This window comes from Hylobates moloch, unplaced genomic scaffold (genome assembly GCF_009828535.3).
Source record: "Hylobates moloch isolate HMO894 unplaced genomic scaffold, HMol_V3 SCAFFOLD_8, whole genome shotgun sequence".
Lineage (NCBI taxonomy): Eukaryota > Metazoa > Chordata > Mammalia > Primates > Hylobatidae > Hylobates > Hylobates moloch.
Window position 1 is genome coordinate 79,379,839 of NW_026652283.1, and position 15,266 is coordinate 79,395,104.

Sequence of the window (15,266 nt, forward strand, 5' to 3'; positions counted from 1 at the left end):
AAGTATATACAATTTAATGGCTTTTAGTACATGCACAAGCTTGGTCAACCATCATCACTATTTAATTCTAAAATATTTTCCTTATCCCAAAAAAGAGACCCTGTATCAATCAGTTATCATTCTCTATCCTCTCCTGCCACCCCCCAACTCCCCCGCCACCCCTGTGCCCAGTAACCACTACTCTACATCCTGTGATACACCACCTTTTCTCCTATATGTTTTCCTTTGGAAACAGCATTTGCAAAGATTAAGCACGAATTTCACTTGACCACAGATTTTGGTAATACATACATCATTAATATACAAAATTAACCTCACAAATCTCACCCTGTGAGATTAAAACTAATTATTCAGGCTGGGTGCCGTTGCTCACGCCTGTAATCCAAGCACTTTGGGAGGCCGAGGCGGGTGGATTGCCTGAGGTCAGGAGTTCCAGAGCAGCCTGGCCAACATGGTGAAACCCTGTCTCTACTAAAAATACAAAAATTGGCCAGGTGTGGTGGCTGTAATTCCAGCTACATGAGAGGCTGAGGCAGGAGAATCGCTTGAACCTAGGAGGCAGAGGTTCCAAGTCCGCACCATCACACTCCAGCCTGGGTAACAAGAGCAAAACTCTGTCTCAAAAAATAAATAAATAAATATAAAAATAAATAATAATTATTCTAGGCTGGGTACAGTGGCTCACACCTGTAATTCCAGAACTTTGTGAGTCTGAGGCAGGACTGCTTGAGTCCAGGAGCAAAAGGCCAGCCTGGACAACATAGTGAGATCTCATCTCTACCTCCCCTCTACCCTCTCAAAATTAGCCAGGTGTGGTGGCACGCACCTGTAGTCCCAGCTATTCAGAAGGCTGAGGTGGGAGGATGGCTTGAGCCCAGGAGGTTGAGGCTGCAGTGAGCCATGATCGTGCCACCGCACTCCAGCTTGGGTGATAGAGCAAGACCCCTGTCTCAATAAAATAAAATATAAAATAAACATTATTCTAGATAAACTAATGATCAGTTCATCAATATCCTTAACAAGAAATGTGCACAAATAACCTATGCACTAGAGGATGAATGACAACACTTAAACACCTGTGGAGAAGGGGACATAAAGATACACTGTAACCTCCAAGTTCAACTTGAATGAAGAAGATGCCTAATAACACTCAATGTCACCTGCAACCTACAAGAATTTTCTGATAAAAGAACTACCTGCAATGCTACCTGCAGAAACAACAGGCTGTTGACTGTAGGAAGGCAGGTATGGTCATGGTCTTCTGCCCTCACATGCCTGAATGCTTGTGTACTGATTCCTTAGACACTTTACGACAGGTGTTACCCCAACTCTCTTGCTGTCTGTCTAGAAATCCCGAGGTCCTGAACAAAAGCACTATGTGAACTGGCTCTCTAAAATCAAGCTGCCATCCAAAGCAGCACTGCCTGCCACTTTCAGCCATCTCTGAATCCCAAGGGGTGGATAAGGAGCCAAGGAAAAAGAGAAGTTGGTACAACCAAGCAGAGTCCAGTGTTATGAATCACCCTTTACTACAGAGCACTTACCACATGCCAGTTATCATGCTGACCACTTTACATATACTACATACTCTAACCTCACAACTGCACTATGGGTGGTATTATGATCATCCTCTCATTTTATAGATGAGAAAACTGAGGTTCAGAAGTTACAAAAGAGAGGCCAGGCACGGTGGCTCACGCCTGTAATCCTAACACTTTGAAAGGCCAAGGTGGGCAGATCATCTGAGGTCAGGAGTTCAGGTCCAGCTTGGCCAACATGGTGAAACCCCATCTCTACTAAAATACAAAAATTAGGTGGGGGTGGTGGTGTGTGCCTGTAATCCCAGCTACTCGGGAGGCCAAGGCAGAAGAATCGCTTGAAACCGGGAGGTGGAGGTTGCATTGAGCCCAGATCACACCACTGTACTCCAGCTTGGGCAACAGAGCAAGATCCATCTCAAAAAAAAAAAAAGTTACAAAAGAGTCAGGAGGTAATGAAGCTGGAATTCTAATCTTTCTGTGCTACAAACCCTATACCATCTGAACGTACATAAGGTCATAAACCAAAGTTATAATCAAGATCACTAACTGAACTATGCCTTTGTACGACTCCTGAGCTAATGAGATGTGACAACACAGAAGCACGAGGTTAAAACATATAGGTATATTTACAATTTAGAACAAATTAAGAACTAAACTACTTTAATCCATAGAAATAAACCATGATTTGTGACAAAAATAATTATAAACCCATTGTAGGACACATATCAGAAGGTTCCCTTAAAACTGCCAAATGATAAATGTTTATTTTTCAAATTCGAGAGAATTAAAATGAATCCAGTTTAGAGCACCTCTCATAATTAAAGAGCCTGAGATGTGGCAAATAATGGGTTGGTTATCAGAGCTTAGGGTGTTTTGCTTTGAGAGACAGCATCTCACTCTGTTGCCCAGGCTGGAGTGCAGTGACACCATCACAGCTCACTGCAACCTTGAACTCCTGGGCACAGGCAATCCTCCTACCTCAGCCTCTGGAGTAGCTAGGACTACAGGTGTGTACCACCATACCCAGCTAATTTAGAACTTACGGTTTTAAAGCCACAGGCTAGATTTCCTACATGGCCTAAACATACTCCATGTGGTACTGTCTGTCTCCTGCTATTTCTCTTTAGAACATTTAAGATTCTCATGGCCAGGCACAGTGGCTCACGCCTGGAATCCCAGCACGTTGGGAGGCCGAGGCGGGCGGATCACGAGGTCAGGAGATCGAGACCATCCTGGCTAACATGGTGAAACCCCGTCTCTACAAAAAATACAAAAAAATTAGCCAGGCGTGGTGGCAGGTGCCTGTAGTCCCAGCTACTCAGGAGGCTGAGGCAGGAGAATAGTGTGAACCTGGGAGGCCGAGCATGCAGTGAGCCGAGATCATGCCACTACACTCCAGCCTGGGCGACAGAGCCAGACTCTGTCTCAAAAAAAAAAAAAAAAAAAAAAAAAGAAAATTTAAGATTCTCTCTTGAAGGCTAAGGCAGCAGAAACTCCTACTAAAGGCCGGACGTGGTAGCTCCCTCCTGTAATCCCAGCACTTGGGGAGGCTGAGGTAGGCGGATCACTTTGACCTCAGGAGTTCGAGATCAGCCTGGGCAACATGGCAAAACTCCGTCTCTACAAAAATACAAAAATTAGCCAGGCACGTGTCTGTAGCCACAGCTACTTGGGAGGCTGAGGCATGAGAGTGGCTTGAGCCCCAGAAACGGAGGTTGCAGTGAGCCGAGATTGCACCATTGCACTCCAGCCTAGGAGATGGAATGAGACACTGTCTCAAAAAAAAAAAAAAAAAAAAAAACCCTCCAACTAGGGAAGCTGGAAGGAGTCCCCTGATAATCAGTATCAATCAACAGGCTAAATGAGAAGTATTGTTGATGGGAAAAAAAAAAAAATCCTCCTACGCACTGCCACCAAATCCTCTTTTTGCCATATACTCCATTAAGCCAAGACCAGAGCTGCTGTAACTTAAGACTTTGTTTCAGATGAGAAGTTGCTGTGAAAACAACAAAGATGCACTCAACATTCACTTTGTGCCAGCCCCAGTTCTTTTTTTTTTTGAGATGGAGTCTCGCTCTGTCGCCCGGCAGTGGTGCGATCTCGGCTCACTGCAAACTCCGCCTCCCAGTTCACGCCATTCTCCTGCCTCAGCCTCCCAAGTAGCTGGGACTACAGGCGCCCGCCACCATGCCCGGCTAATTTTTTTGTATTTTTAGCAGAGACGGGGTTTCACCATGTTAGTCAGGATGGTCTCCATCTCCTAACCTCGTGATCTGCCCGTCTTGGCCTCCCAACATGCTGGGATTACAGGCATGAGCCACCGCGCACGGCCACCAGCCCCAGTTCTAATCACCTTACATGCATTAACTTATTTAATCCCTAGACGTATGTGAGAGTACATTAAAACACAGACAGGTTAAGCCACTTGTTCAAGTACACCTTAGAAAGTGATGGAGCGGAAATGCAACCCCCAGTAGTCTGCTTCCAGAATACTATGTTATACTGCTACATTATACTGCTTCATGTCCAGTCGAGTCTCAATCACTGGGCTGGGCACAGTGGCTCACATGTGTAATCCCAGAACTCTGGGAGACCAAGGCGGGCGGATCACCTGAGGTCAGGAGTTCAAGACCAGCCTGGCCAAGACAGTGAAACCCCATTTCTACTGAAAATACAAAAATCAGCCGGGCGTGGTGGCACATGTCTGTAATCCCAGCTACTCGGGAGGCTAAGGCAGGAGAATCGCTTGAACCCAGGAGGCAGAGGTTGCAGTGAACACCTCTGCACTACAGCCTGGGCAACACAGCGAAACTCCATCTCAAAAAAAAAAAAAGTCTCAATCAGTGGATAAATCGCACCCCTGCGCTACAGTCTGGGCGACCCAGCGAGACTCCATCTCAAAAAAAAAAAAAAAAAGTCTCCATCAGTGGGTAAATAGCCAAAATGTGTAATCAAGTCATCGATCCTTAAACTCACTTTTAATTTTCTTGAATACCCCAACTCTCTTGAGAGCGAGACTCTTCAATAACCCTTGGCTTGTACTCATCAATTAATTTTTTTTTCTAGCTAGGATATGAACCTATACACTCATTTTAGAATGCAGTTCCCCATGTTTCTACTACTACCCTTCTGAGGGTGATCAGGAAAAAGTACTGAAATTGAAGTTTCCAGCAAGAATGGCATGATTCAAGCCATAAGTTATACAGCTGAGCTCTGGCTAGGATGCCGGATACTCCTCAAAGAAGTGGTTTTGGGGTGACAGTTGTTTAGGTAACACTACAACCTTCAACCTACAGATTATTGGTTTTGTTGCTTGGAATGCACACAATTTAAGTACTAAAGTGTTTCAGATAGTATTATGTCTTTACTACCAATTTAAGTTTCCAACAAACTAGGTTCTTCACCAATGTTTTCTACCATGGCCTCACAAATAGCATTCTCATCACTAAAAACATAAGTTTTCTCTGTTGCTCTTTTTTTTTTTTTTTTTTTTTTTTTTTTGAGGCAGGATCTCTCATTCGGTCGCCCAGGTTGGAGTGCAGTGGCACAATCACGGCTCACTGTAGCTTTGACCTCCCAGGCTCAAGCAATCCTCCCATTTAGCCTTCCAAATAGCTGGGACAATAGGCATGTGCCACTATACCCAGCTAATTTTTAACAATGTTTTGTAGAGACGAGGTCTTGCTATGTTACCCAGGCTGGACTCAACTCCTGGGCTCAAGTGATCCTCCTGCCACAGTCTCCAAAGTGCTGGAATTACAGATGTGAGCCATCACACCTGGCTTCCCTATTGCTCTAATTTTAATCACAAGGACAGACCACATTTGAGATTTGGTTTCCTATATATACCTTCAAAAACACTGTTGTATCTTCAATAACCCAAACTCTCTTAATTTTGTTGACACACACACAAAAAAACACTATTTCATAAAACTTCATGTATTCCACAGCCTTCATTCCTCACACCAGAAAAAGTCAATATTTAAAGGAATTTTCACATCAGATGATAACAGAACCCTTTTTCTTTGCACTTTAGAAAGACTGATAGTGTCACACAAAAAGGTGAGCAAGGCCGGGTGCAGTGGCTCATGCTTATAATCCCAGCACTTTGGGAGGTCCAGGTGGGAGGATCACTTGAGGCAAGGAGTTCAAGAGCAGCCTGAGCAACACAACAAGACCCCATCTTTACGAACAGATTTTTTTTTTTTTAATTAGCCGAACATGGTGGCAGGTGCCTGTAGTCCAGCTACTCAGAAGGCTGAGGTGAGAGGATTGCTTAAGCCCAGGAGTTCAAAGCTGCAATGAGCTCACATCGTACCACTGCACTCCAGCCTGAGCAACAGAACAGAACCCTAAGTCTCAAAAAAATAAAAATTTAAAAATAGGACAGGCATAGTGGCTCACACCTGAAATCCCAGTGCTTTGGGAGGCCGAGATAGGTAAATTGCTTGAGTCCAGGAGTTCAAGACCAGCCTGGGGAATGTTGCAAAACCCTGCCTCTATGAAAAAAAAAATTAGCCAGGTGTGATGGTAGTAGTTCCAGCTACTAAAGAGAACTGAGTAGGGAGGATCACTTTGGCACAGGAGATCGAGGCTACAGTGAGCCATGATTGTACCACTACACACCAGCGTAGGTGACAGAGAGAGACCTTGTCTCCAATAAGAGGAGAGGAGAGGGGAGGGGAGGGGAGGGGAGGGGAGGGGAGGAAAAGAAGAGAAAAAGGAGAGAAAAAAAGAAAAAGAAAAAGGAAAGGAAAGGGGAAAGGAGAATAAAAATTTCAGAGAAATAAATACCTCTCCCAGAGTTATCTTCTGTAAGAGCACTTTAGTGACTAATTTGGCCAAATAATAGACAACAAGCATCACACCAGCATACTTGAGAACATAAAATGCTAATTCCTGCACACCAAATGCCAACAGTCTGAGAGGGCTAGTACTCACAACTGGGCAACCACCGAAAGGGATTAACATTTTAACACAATACTTCTTACTCTCCTCCACAAGTCCCAGTGCAATGGCACACAAAGCAGAAGGAGATAATATGTACCCTCAATCTCCCAGAGACTTGACAACAAAGAAAGCCAAGGGCATATGACAGGGCTAGAAATACACTTTGCAGGAAGGGTGGAATGAAAGGCTCTGCCTGACAGTGCTTGCTGGCTGCCCCCTTCTCCTAGACGGAAACGGTGATGGTACAGGCTAACAGATTCATACCTTCATACCTGTTGGAAATTATTTCTCCAGATAGACAGCTGCTGCCTAAGTGATACCCTGATGGGTCACCACAGCCACAATGCTCAGTACTGCTGCAGAGCATTCTACTGTTTGACAGCTTGATCTAGGCACTGGGAAAAGGCTAGAGAGACCTTGGTTATCATCTTGAGCAGCTCCATCAAGGCACACATATCCAACAATATTTGACAAAGCAAACTAGCAGAAAATTCCTTTATTTCCATCCCCTAGGCCTACAAGTACCAGCCAATGATAAATAAAAGACATTTCACATCAAGAGTCAGAATAGCAAAGAGTTACAAAAAAACTCAACTCAAAGTACTTTGGAGTAACCTTCTCAGAGGCACACACACACTCAGGCTCTACTAAGAGTTGCCAAGCAGATCGTGGTGACTCAGAATCTGCACCAATTTGGTCTGTAAGTAAAACTGGGAGAAAGGATAGACAAAGACTTTTTTTTTTTTTTTTAATTTAGACAGGGTCTCACTATTTACCCCATGCTCATTTCAAACTCCTGGGCTCAAGTGATCCTCCAGCCTCGGTCTCCCAAAGTGGTGGGATTATAAGCTTAAGCCATAGTGCCCGGCCTATAAACACATTTTATCTTCCACAAATATTTACTTTATTTATTTATTTATTTATTTAATTTTATTGTTTTTTTGAGACAGAGTCTTGCTCTGTCAGCAGGCTGGAGTGCAGTGGTGCGATCTTGGCTCACTGCAACCTCCACCTCCTGGGTTCAAGCAATTATCCTGCCCCAGCCTCCCGAGTAGCTGGGACTACAGGCGTGCGCCACCACGCCCGGCTAAATTTTTTGTATTTTAGTAGAGACAGGGTTTCACCTTGTTGGTCAGGATGGTCTCGATCTCCTGACCTCATGATCCGCCCACCTCAGCCTCCCAAAATATTTACTTTATTCACCCTGAGGAGTCAGGACTTCTTCCCTCGCATTCTTAGGTCTCTCATAAGATTGTTTACTGTGTCATAAGAAGCTTAATCCACATCCATTTCCTTAAAGAATTAGTTTTATTAAACTTCAGATATAAAAATAAATTAATTTTCTTAGAATTATAATTGAAGGCCAGGCACGGTGACTCATGCCTGTCATCCCAGCACTTTGGGAGGCTAAGGCGGGCAGATAAGCTAAGGTCTGGAGTTCAAGACCAGCCTGGCCAACATGGTGAAACCCCATCTCTACTAATAATACAAAAATTGGCAGGACATGGTGGCTCATGCCTGTAATCCCAGCACTTTGGGAGGCCAAGGCAGTCGGATCACTTGAGGTCAGGAGTTCGAGACCAGCCTGGCCAACATGGTGAAACCCCATCTCTACTAAAAATACAAAAATTAGCCAGTTGTGGTGGTGGGCACCTGTAATCCCAGCTACTCAGGAGGCTGAGGCAGGAGAATCACTTGAACCCAGGAGGTAGAGGTTGCAATGAGCTGAGATCGTGCCACCGCACTCCAGCCTGGGCAACAGAGCGAGACTCCATCTCAAAAAAAAAAAAAAAGAGGCCGGGCGCGGTGGCTCACGCTTGTAATCCCAGCACTTTGGGAGGCCGAGGCGGGCGGATCACGAGGTCAGGAGATCGAGACCACGGTGAAACCCTGTCTCTACTAAAAATACAAAAAAAAAAATTAGCCGGGCGTGGTGGCGGGCGCCTGTAGTCCCAGCTACTCAGAGAGGCTGAGGCAGGAGAATGGCGTGAACCCGGGAGGCGGAGCTTGCAGTGAGCCGAGATTGCGCCACTGCACTCCAGCCTGGGCGACAGAGCGAGACTCTGTCTCAAAAAAAAAAAAAAAAAAAAAAAGAAAAGAAAAAAAAATTTACCCAAGCATGGTGGTGCACATCTGTAGTCCCAGTCACCTGGGAGGCTGAGACTGGAGGATCTCTGGAACCCGGGCAGCAGAGGTTGCAGTGAGCCAAGATTACGCCACTGCACTCCAGCCTAGCTGGACTCCATCTCACACATACACACAAAATTTATAATTGGAAATTACTTGACATGTGGAGGAGGGTAAGAGAGAGAAAGAAGGACATCAAATTTCAAATTAATTCAAATGCTACCAAGTGCCAGGTACTATAGTAAATGTTCTGGATACATTATTCACCAAGAGTCACAACTTAAATGTATGTCACTCCTCAAGAAGTTTCCCTGACCACCCCTCTAAAATTGCCACCATGATGCATTCTCCCAATACCCTGCTTCATTTTCTTTATAGCACTCAGCTATCAGCTATTACATTGAGTATTTAGCACAGAGGCAAAGGACTTAATCACATTCACTGCTTATGAATTGATGAGTGTTCTCAAAATTGGACAGACTGTCAGAATAGGATCCACCGTAAGCACACAGATTGGAAGCTTTTTTCTTCTCTCCAAAATTGGCATGTAGCAGTTTCTGACACGATTAGTACAATTGTCCCTTGGTGTCCACAGGGGATTGGTTCTAGGACCCACAAGGACACAAAAATCTCAGGATGCTCAAGTCCCTTAAATAAAATCACATGGTATTTGCATACAACCTACACACATCCTCCAATATACTTTAAACCATCTCTAGATTACTTATAATATACCTAATACCTAATAAAGACTATAAAACAGTTAACTGTACTTTTTTGTTTGTTTTTTGAGACGGGGTCTCACTCTGTCACCCCAGGCTAGAGTGTAGCAGAGTGATCACAGCTCACTGCAGTCTCAATCCAGGCTCAAGTAATCCTCTCATCTTAGTCTCCCAAGTTGATAGCCACCACACTTGGCTAATTTTTTCACTTTTATTTTTGTAGAGATGGGGTCTCCCTGTGTTGCCCGGGCTGGTCTCGAACTCCTCTACTCAAGCAATCCTCCCACCTGGGCCTCCCAAAATGTTCGGATTACAGAGGTAAGCCACCACTCCTGGCCTGTATTATTTTTTATTGTTGCAGTGTTAATGCATTTTTTTCCTGAATATGTCCAATCGGCATTTGGTTGAATCTATGGGTGCGGAACCTGTGGATATGGAGTGTCAACTGTATTTGGTAAGTGATTCAGTGATGGACACTGAACAAATGGTCAATGAGAATCCTCTTAAGTCTAGGGAATATGGTCCTAAGCCTGTTATTCTTTAAGGATCTGACAAGCTTAAACTACTAACAAGGTAAGGACACATCAAAAGTTTTCTCTAATGAGTGCTTGTTCCCAAAGCATTTAGAGCATGTCATCTCCATACCCATAAGAGGAGAACTTGGCCAAGAAGAGAAAAGTACATATAATGAGCCACACTGAGTTAAACAAAGCTGAACAAAGCATCAGGCTACAGAAGAAGAACAGTTCTCATGTAATAACTACTCTTCTCTGGCAGAGCCTTCTTTTAAGATTCTGGGCCTGGCTGGGCACGGTGGCTCATGCCTGTAATCCCAGCACTTTGGGAGGCCGAGGCAGGCAGATCACCTGAGGTCGGGAGTTCGAGAGCAGCCTGACCAACATGGAGAAACCCCATCTCTACTAAAAATACAAAATTAGCCGGGCATGGTGGCACATGCCTGTAATCCCAGCTACTCAGGAGGCTGAGACAGGAGAATCGCTTGAACCAGGGGGGCGGAGGTTGCAGTGAGCCGAGATCGCACCATTGCAATCCAGCCTGGGCAACAAGAGCAAAACTCCGTCTCAAAAAAAAAAAGAAAGAAAGAAAGACTCTGGGCCCACTGTATTCACACTGTTAAGTATAGGCAGTGGGTACATTTAAAAAAAAAAAAACACATCAAACTATATTCCTAAGTTTCTTTTCCTGCTTTACAGATGGAGGAACTGAAACAACTCAAAGAAAACAACTTTCCCCAAGGAAGCACCATAACAAGAAGGATTCTACCCATTTATTAATTCCTCCCAAAACTACCAGGCAGGGTTCTATTAAAGACATAGATGAAAAATCTAGGTGGCAAGCTGAGTAACTCCAGAGAGTTTAAACGTAAGGTGAGCACAGATTCTGATTCACCAGCTCTGACTATACGCAGCCAAGGACTTGAGTATGCAACTCCAATTGGCAAAGAACAATGATGAATGCAATAGACACCAACAATCCACTCCTCTCTCTTCCCTGATAGCTCTCTTTTGGAAGTAGCCCCTGCAGGCAGGACCTGATGCCACAGGAATCACCATCAAGTCTTCACCCTAGGTCTGGGTGTAACTATTGACCTAGAATTTCTGTGCTAGGCAGATCCTTGGGGTCACAGACAATCAAGGATCATTCTTTGCATCAGGATTACCACCTCAGTCACACTCCAAAAGGAAACATTCCAGATGTGTCTTTTTTTTTTTTTTTTTCCAACTATTATCTTTGGAATCTAGTCCAAAAGCAACTGGGCTCTAGCTTTTAAAATGCACTCTGTGCCCATTAAGTTTTCTAGAGAAAGCTTTCCAGTCTTTTTAAAGATTTTCCTCACAACCGATGGTTGGAATGCAGTATGCTCCAAAGATAGACTTCTTGTACCTTTCCAAAGTAAAATCATTTGAAACCCTCCCTCCCCATATATAAAAAAATATATCCTTCCAGCATCATTTGACCGAAGTATAAAGCAACCTGGTTGGCCTCCATGCATCCGATGGCATCTTCCAAGAGTGAAAACTCCACGCAGACATAGCCATAGTCGTAACCTGGGGACAGCATTTAAATACAGACGGGAGTGGTGTTAGTGCCTTGCAAACACAAAAGACACACTTAAATCCCCTGTTTCTGAACCCCTTAAACACAAGCCCTCCCAACTAATCCCTCCCTCCCCTACACTAGGTAAAGTTGCTACCCCAAATAGAAAAAAGTATTGAAGGAAAGTCTCGATGTTTCTGGACTTTGAGATTCATTCCAAAATAGCCTTTTCTATTAACCAAGAAGATCCTTTGCCCTCTTTAGCACTGGTGATCTGGTGAAGGTACCCCAGAATTGGGTAATCCCACAGAGAGTTCATGTGGGGACCCGAAACATTTTAACCACAGGCTAAATCTTCCGGAAAAACAAAGTTGACAAAAGCAAGAAAGTATCTGAAAAAAAAAAAAAAAGTATCCCGAGAGAAGAAAAAAAAGCAATTATCCCCAGGCTATGCTAATAGTCACCACTTTTCAAGCAGAAACCACCTTCAAAGACAGAAGTGCTGACAGACTGAGGCAACTATTCTGTTTGGATACCACAGGAGGCTTCTGGTTGGCAGGGGACAGACCATTTCAGGTCTCCTCTTTTTTTCCTTGTTTCAACTCAAGTCATAAACCAGCTAAAATCTTTATAAAAGGAAGAAGGTGTAAAAGCATAAATAAGTACAAATAACTGTGTCCAAAATTGTGCTTACGCACAAAGACTGGTGGTGGGGCGAGCTGGGAGAAAGACAGCAGTTGTTAGCAATCAATACATGTTTAAGAACTGTACAAACCATTAGAGCTATAAAATATCCTTCACCTTACTCCTAAGCAAGTGTCATTTGCAGCACAGGCCTGAGAGTTGTATGACCCACGAGACTGGGAAGTCCTGGGATTTATAGGTTGCTGAACTAGAATCTAACCAGTCCTATAATTTCCCCGATACTGCCACCATGTGACTACAATACACTTGTCAATGCAATGCTCCCCAAGTGGCTTCCATGCTTCCTCCACTGCCTCAGAGGATAAAGAAGCTCATCTCTAGGAATCACGCTGTGTAAATGGAACAGCAAGGGAAAGATGTGATGTTCAGATGAGAAACAAAACTCAGGCAAAGAAAAACACAAAACCCTATGATAATTTTGACCACAAAGTACATATAACAATAGGAAACTGATATCACTGAATCAATGTATCAAAGATCAATAAAACTAAAGCAATAGAAAGTATAAGTTTAAAAACATAGCACATTTGGTGAAATGAGTAAAGATTCCTTGTCACATGAAATGAATGGCTTTAAAATGTTTTACTAATAACAATAAACTTTGATTTTAGACTTGTTAAATACTCCAAGTTAACTATGAAACATTACAATGGTATAGGTTGATCCTTGTTTTGAGTTTCAGAAAATGACTAGGAAGAAGAAAAACAATCTACTAGAAACCTCAGCACTACTGTAGGATGAGAAATAGATTTTCTAATCTACTTTCAGTTTTGACCAACATGGATTAAAACTAACCCCTCCAAACTTATCACAAAATCAGTCTCCTCTGCTTATAACTCTTTGAAGAAATAAAAGTACTTTAGAGAAACAGCGTGCATATCCTATTAACAACGGAAACTGTTTTGTTAATTCCTTTCAAGTGAATCTTCTTGATCAAACTCACTGAACACCTAACACATAAATCACTCTGCATTTTATAAACAGCTCTGAATATTCTTGGGAAACATTACAGAATAACAGAAGGAACTAAGACACCTGTTAGTACCAAATATCCACTGCAAACACTCAAATGCATGTCCACAATCAGAAAGGGCTAGCCATGGAACAAGCAGGTGTACTCTCGAGTGTGTTGATTACCTCTACAGAACATATCAATGGAGTACCCAGGTGTGTGGAAAGCAACCCTCTCCATAGCTGCCCAGATGAAAAACAAAGGGAACTAATACCAAAACTGGCAAAACCCTAAGTTTCCTTTCTGTGCTTAAAGAAGTAACTACTGTGGCCCAGAGGAGCACACAGAATCTGTGGACAGACAGAGAAAAGATTCATGACAACGTTCATGCTTTGCTAAAGGACAAGTAGACACTGGGAAGAAAAAGACACAGAAAACATTATGAGCATCTAACATAGCATTTCTAGACATCAACCCTGCAATACTATATGTTGACAACATACTTCAGATTTAATATTATATTCACAAGCCCAACACTAAATTTATTCTGACTGAAACTTTAGCTATCAAACAAGAACAGAAATTTAAGGTTTAACTATACTACCCAAAATGTTAAAAAAAAAAAAAAAAAAGGTATTTTGTGTGTTCAAGACTCATGGTTGTGCCATAAAGATTTTCAGCAATTAGCAAAATAGACAATGAAAGTAAGTAATATTTACATAGAACTTGTTGGTTCAAGATTTTATTCTAAATACTTTGTATATACTGATTTAATATTCACAATTCTATCTTAAGAGGTAAATATTATTAACCTGATTTTAGCCATGGAGAAGAAGGCAAAGAAAGGATAGGTAAATTGATCAAAGTAACCAAGTAAGTACAATACTGAGCTTTAAATGCAAGCAGTCCAGATTCAAGTTGATGTTTTTAACCACTACACTCTAGCCTCTCACTCTTCAATAAGATCATAGGCCAATTTAAATCTTAATTCTAAACTCTAGAAGCCCAGTTACAGAAAGGGTCCCATATGCCTGAAAACATACATCTATGCCCCTGTTAAGAAATATGCCTAGTTAAGAAACATTCAACTTAGCAGCATAACAGTTGCTTCTATTTTAAAATATCTATGGCAGAACTATTGTGAGTAGACCTGAGTATGCAAATTAGAAAGCGTTCTAAGGAGCTGATTATACTAGCTCCCAAAATTCTTTTGAAAAGACGAAAACTAAAATGTCTTGTTGTAAATGACGGCTACAAAAATTGTATAGCAATATGGAAAGATACTTGATATAGTATATTTTAAGAGCCTTAAAAATGAATATACCCTTATGGATAATTATGTAAAATGTATATAGGAAAAAGACTGGAATTAAATTGCATCTAACTCAAGGGTTAGAGACAAAAGTCAGCATGTGAGACAAAAACCATGCACTGTCAAAAATCATACTCAAAGACCCCAAGGTGAAGAACAACATACCATCTTTCAATTTAGGTAAGTCCAACATTGCCAGTTTTTCCTCCAGCGCTGCAACAGATCACTTTTCCTTTGGTTGACACCAGATGAAGAGGTTGGCTTGCATTTAAGGGCCATAAGGTATGAAAATATATTGCTTTAAATAACAGAATCACAGCCAGCACAGTGAATGCCCACTCAGAGAAACTTAGAAGAGGAGACAAACTGAAGCCACAGGCGAGTCTCATCCCCACTGCCTATGTTCACTCCAGGAGTGAGAAAACAGGGTGTGGGAAGTGGGGAGGGAGATACAGTTCAAACAAGCACAGGTGGACATACAAAAATCAGAAAATGCATATAATGCAACACAACTGTATACCAAAATGATTACAGTGGTTGTATTGCTATAGTGAGATAATCAGGGATTTTTTTCTTTATTTCCCAAATGTAATTTTACAATTCACAGAAAAGGCACAGAAGATATTCTACTCAGAGACCTAAACATTTTGCCAACCAACCTTGAGATCAGAATTGCCAGGAAGCATATGGAATCATCAAGATGGTAAACTCAGTGTTAACCTTCCCATGGACAGACTTATTTTTACCAATGAGAGTAACAAAAAAATCTACTTTATTACCCTTTTCTTCCACTGTCACATGCTGGGAAGAAGTCTGGAGGGTCTTTGTGCTTATTTATATGACTACTACAAAGCATAGCTAACTAAATTTTCTAACCTAAATTTACAGATTTCATAGAA

The 15,266-nt window shown here is 42.4% G+C and overlaps 1 protein-coding gene across 11 annotated transcripts in view; it reads right to left on the reverse strand.

Moving 5' to 3' along the window:
* Nucleotides 1–15,266, reverse strand: part of RBM6 (RNA binding motif protein 6) — a 140,615-nt gene that overhangs the window by 68,341 nt on the left and 57,008 nt on the right. For 7 of the 11 annotated variants that reach the window (XM_032161501.2, XM_058442232.1, XM_058442234.1 and 4 more), the window contains one exon: nucleotides 11,336–11,409. The exons of 3 other annotated variants lie outside the window; for them this stretch is intronic. In XM_032161501.2, coding sequence (XP_032017392.1) covers nucleotides 11,336–11,409 — 74 coding nt within the window. Of the gene's footprint in view, nucleotides 1–11,335; nucleotides 11,410–15,266 lie in introns of those variants that run through there. One more of the 11 variants, XM_058442238.1, reaches the window with a different exon arrangement.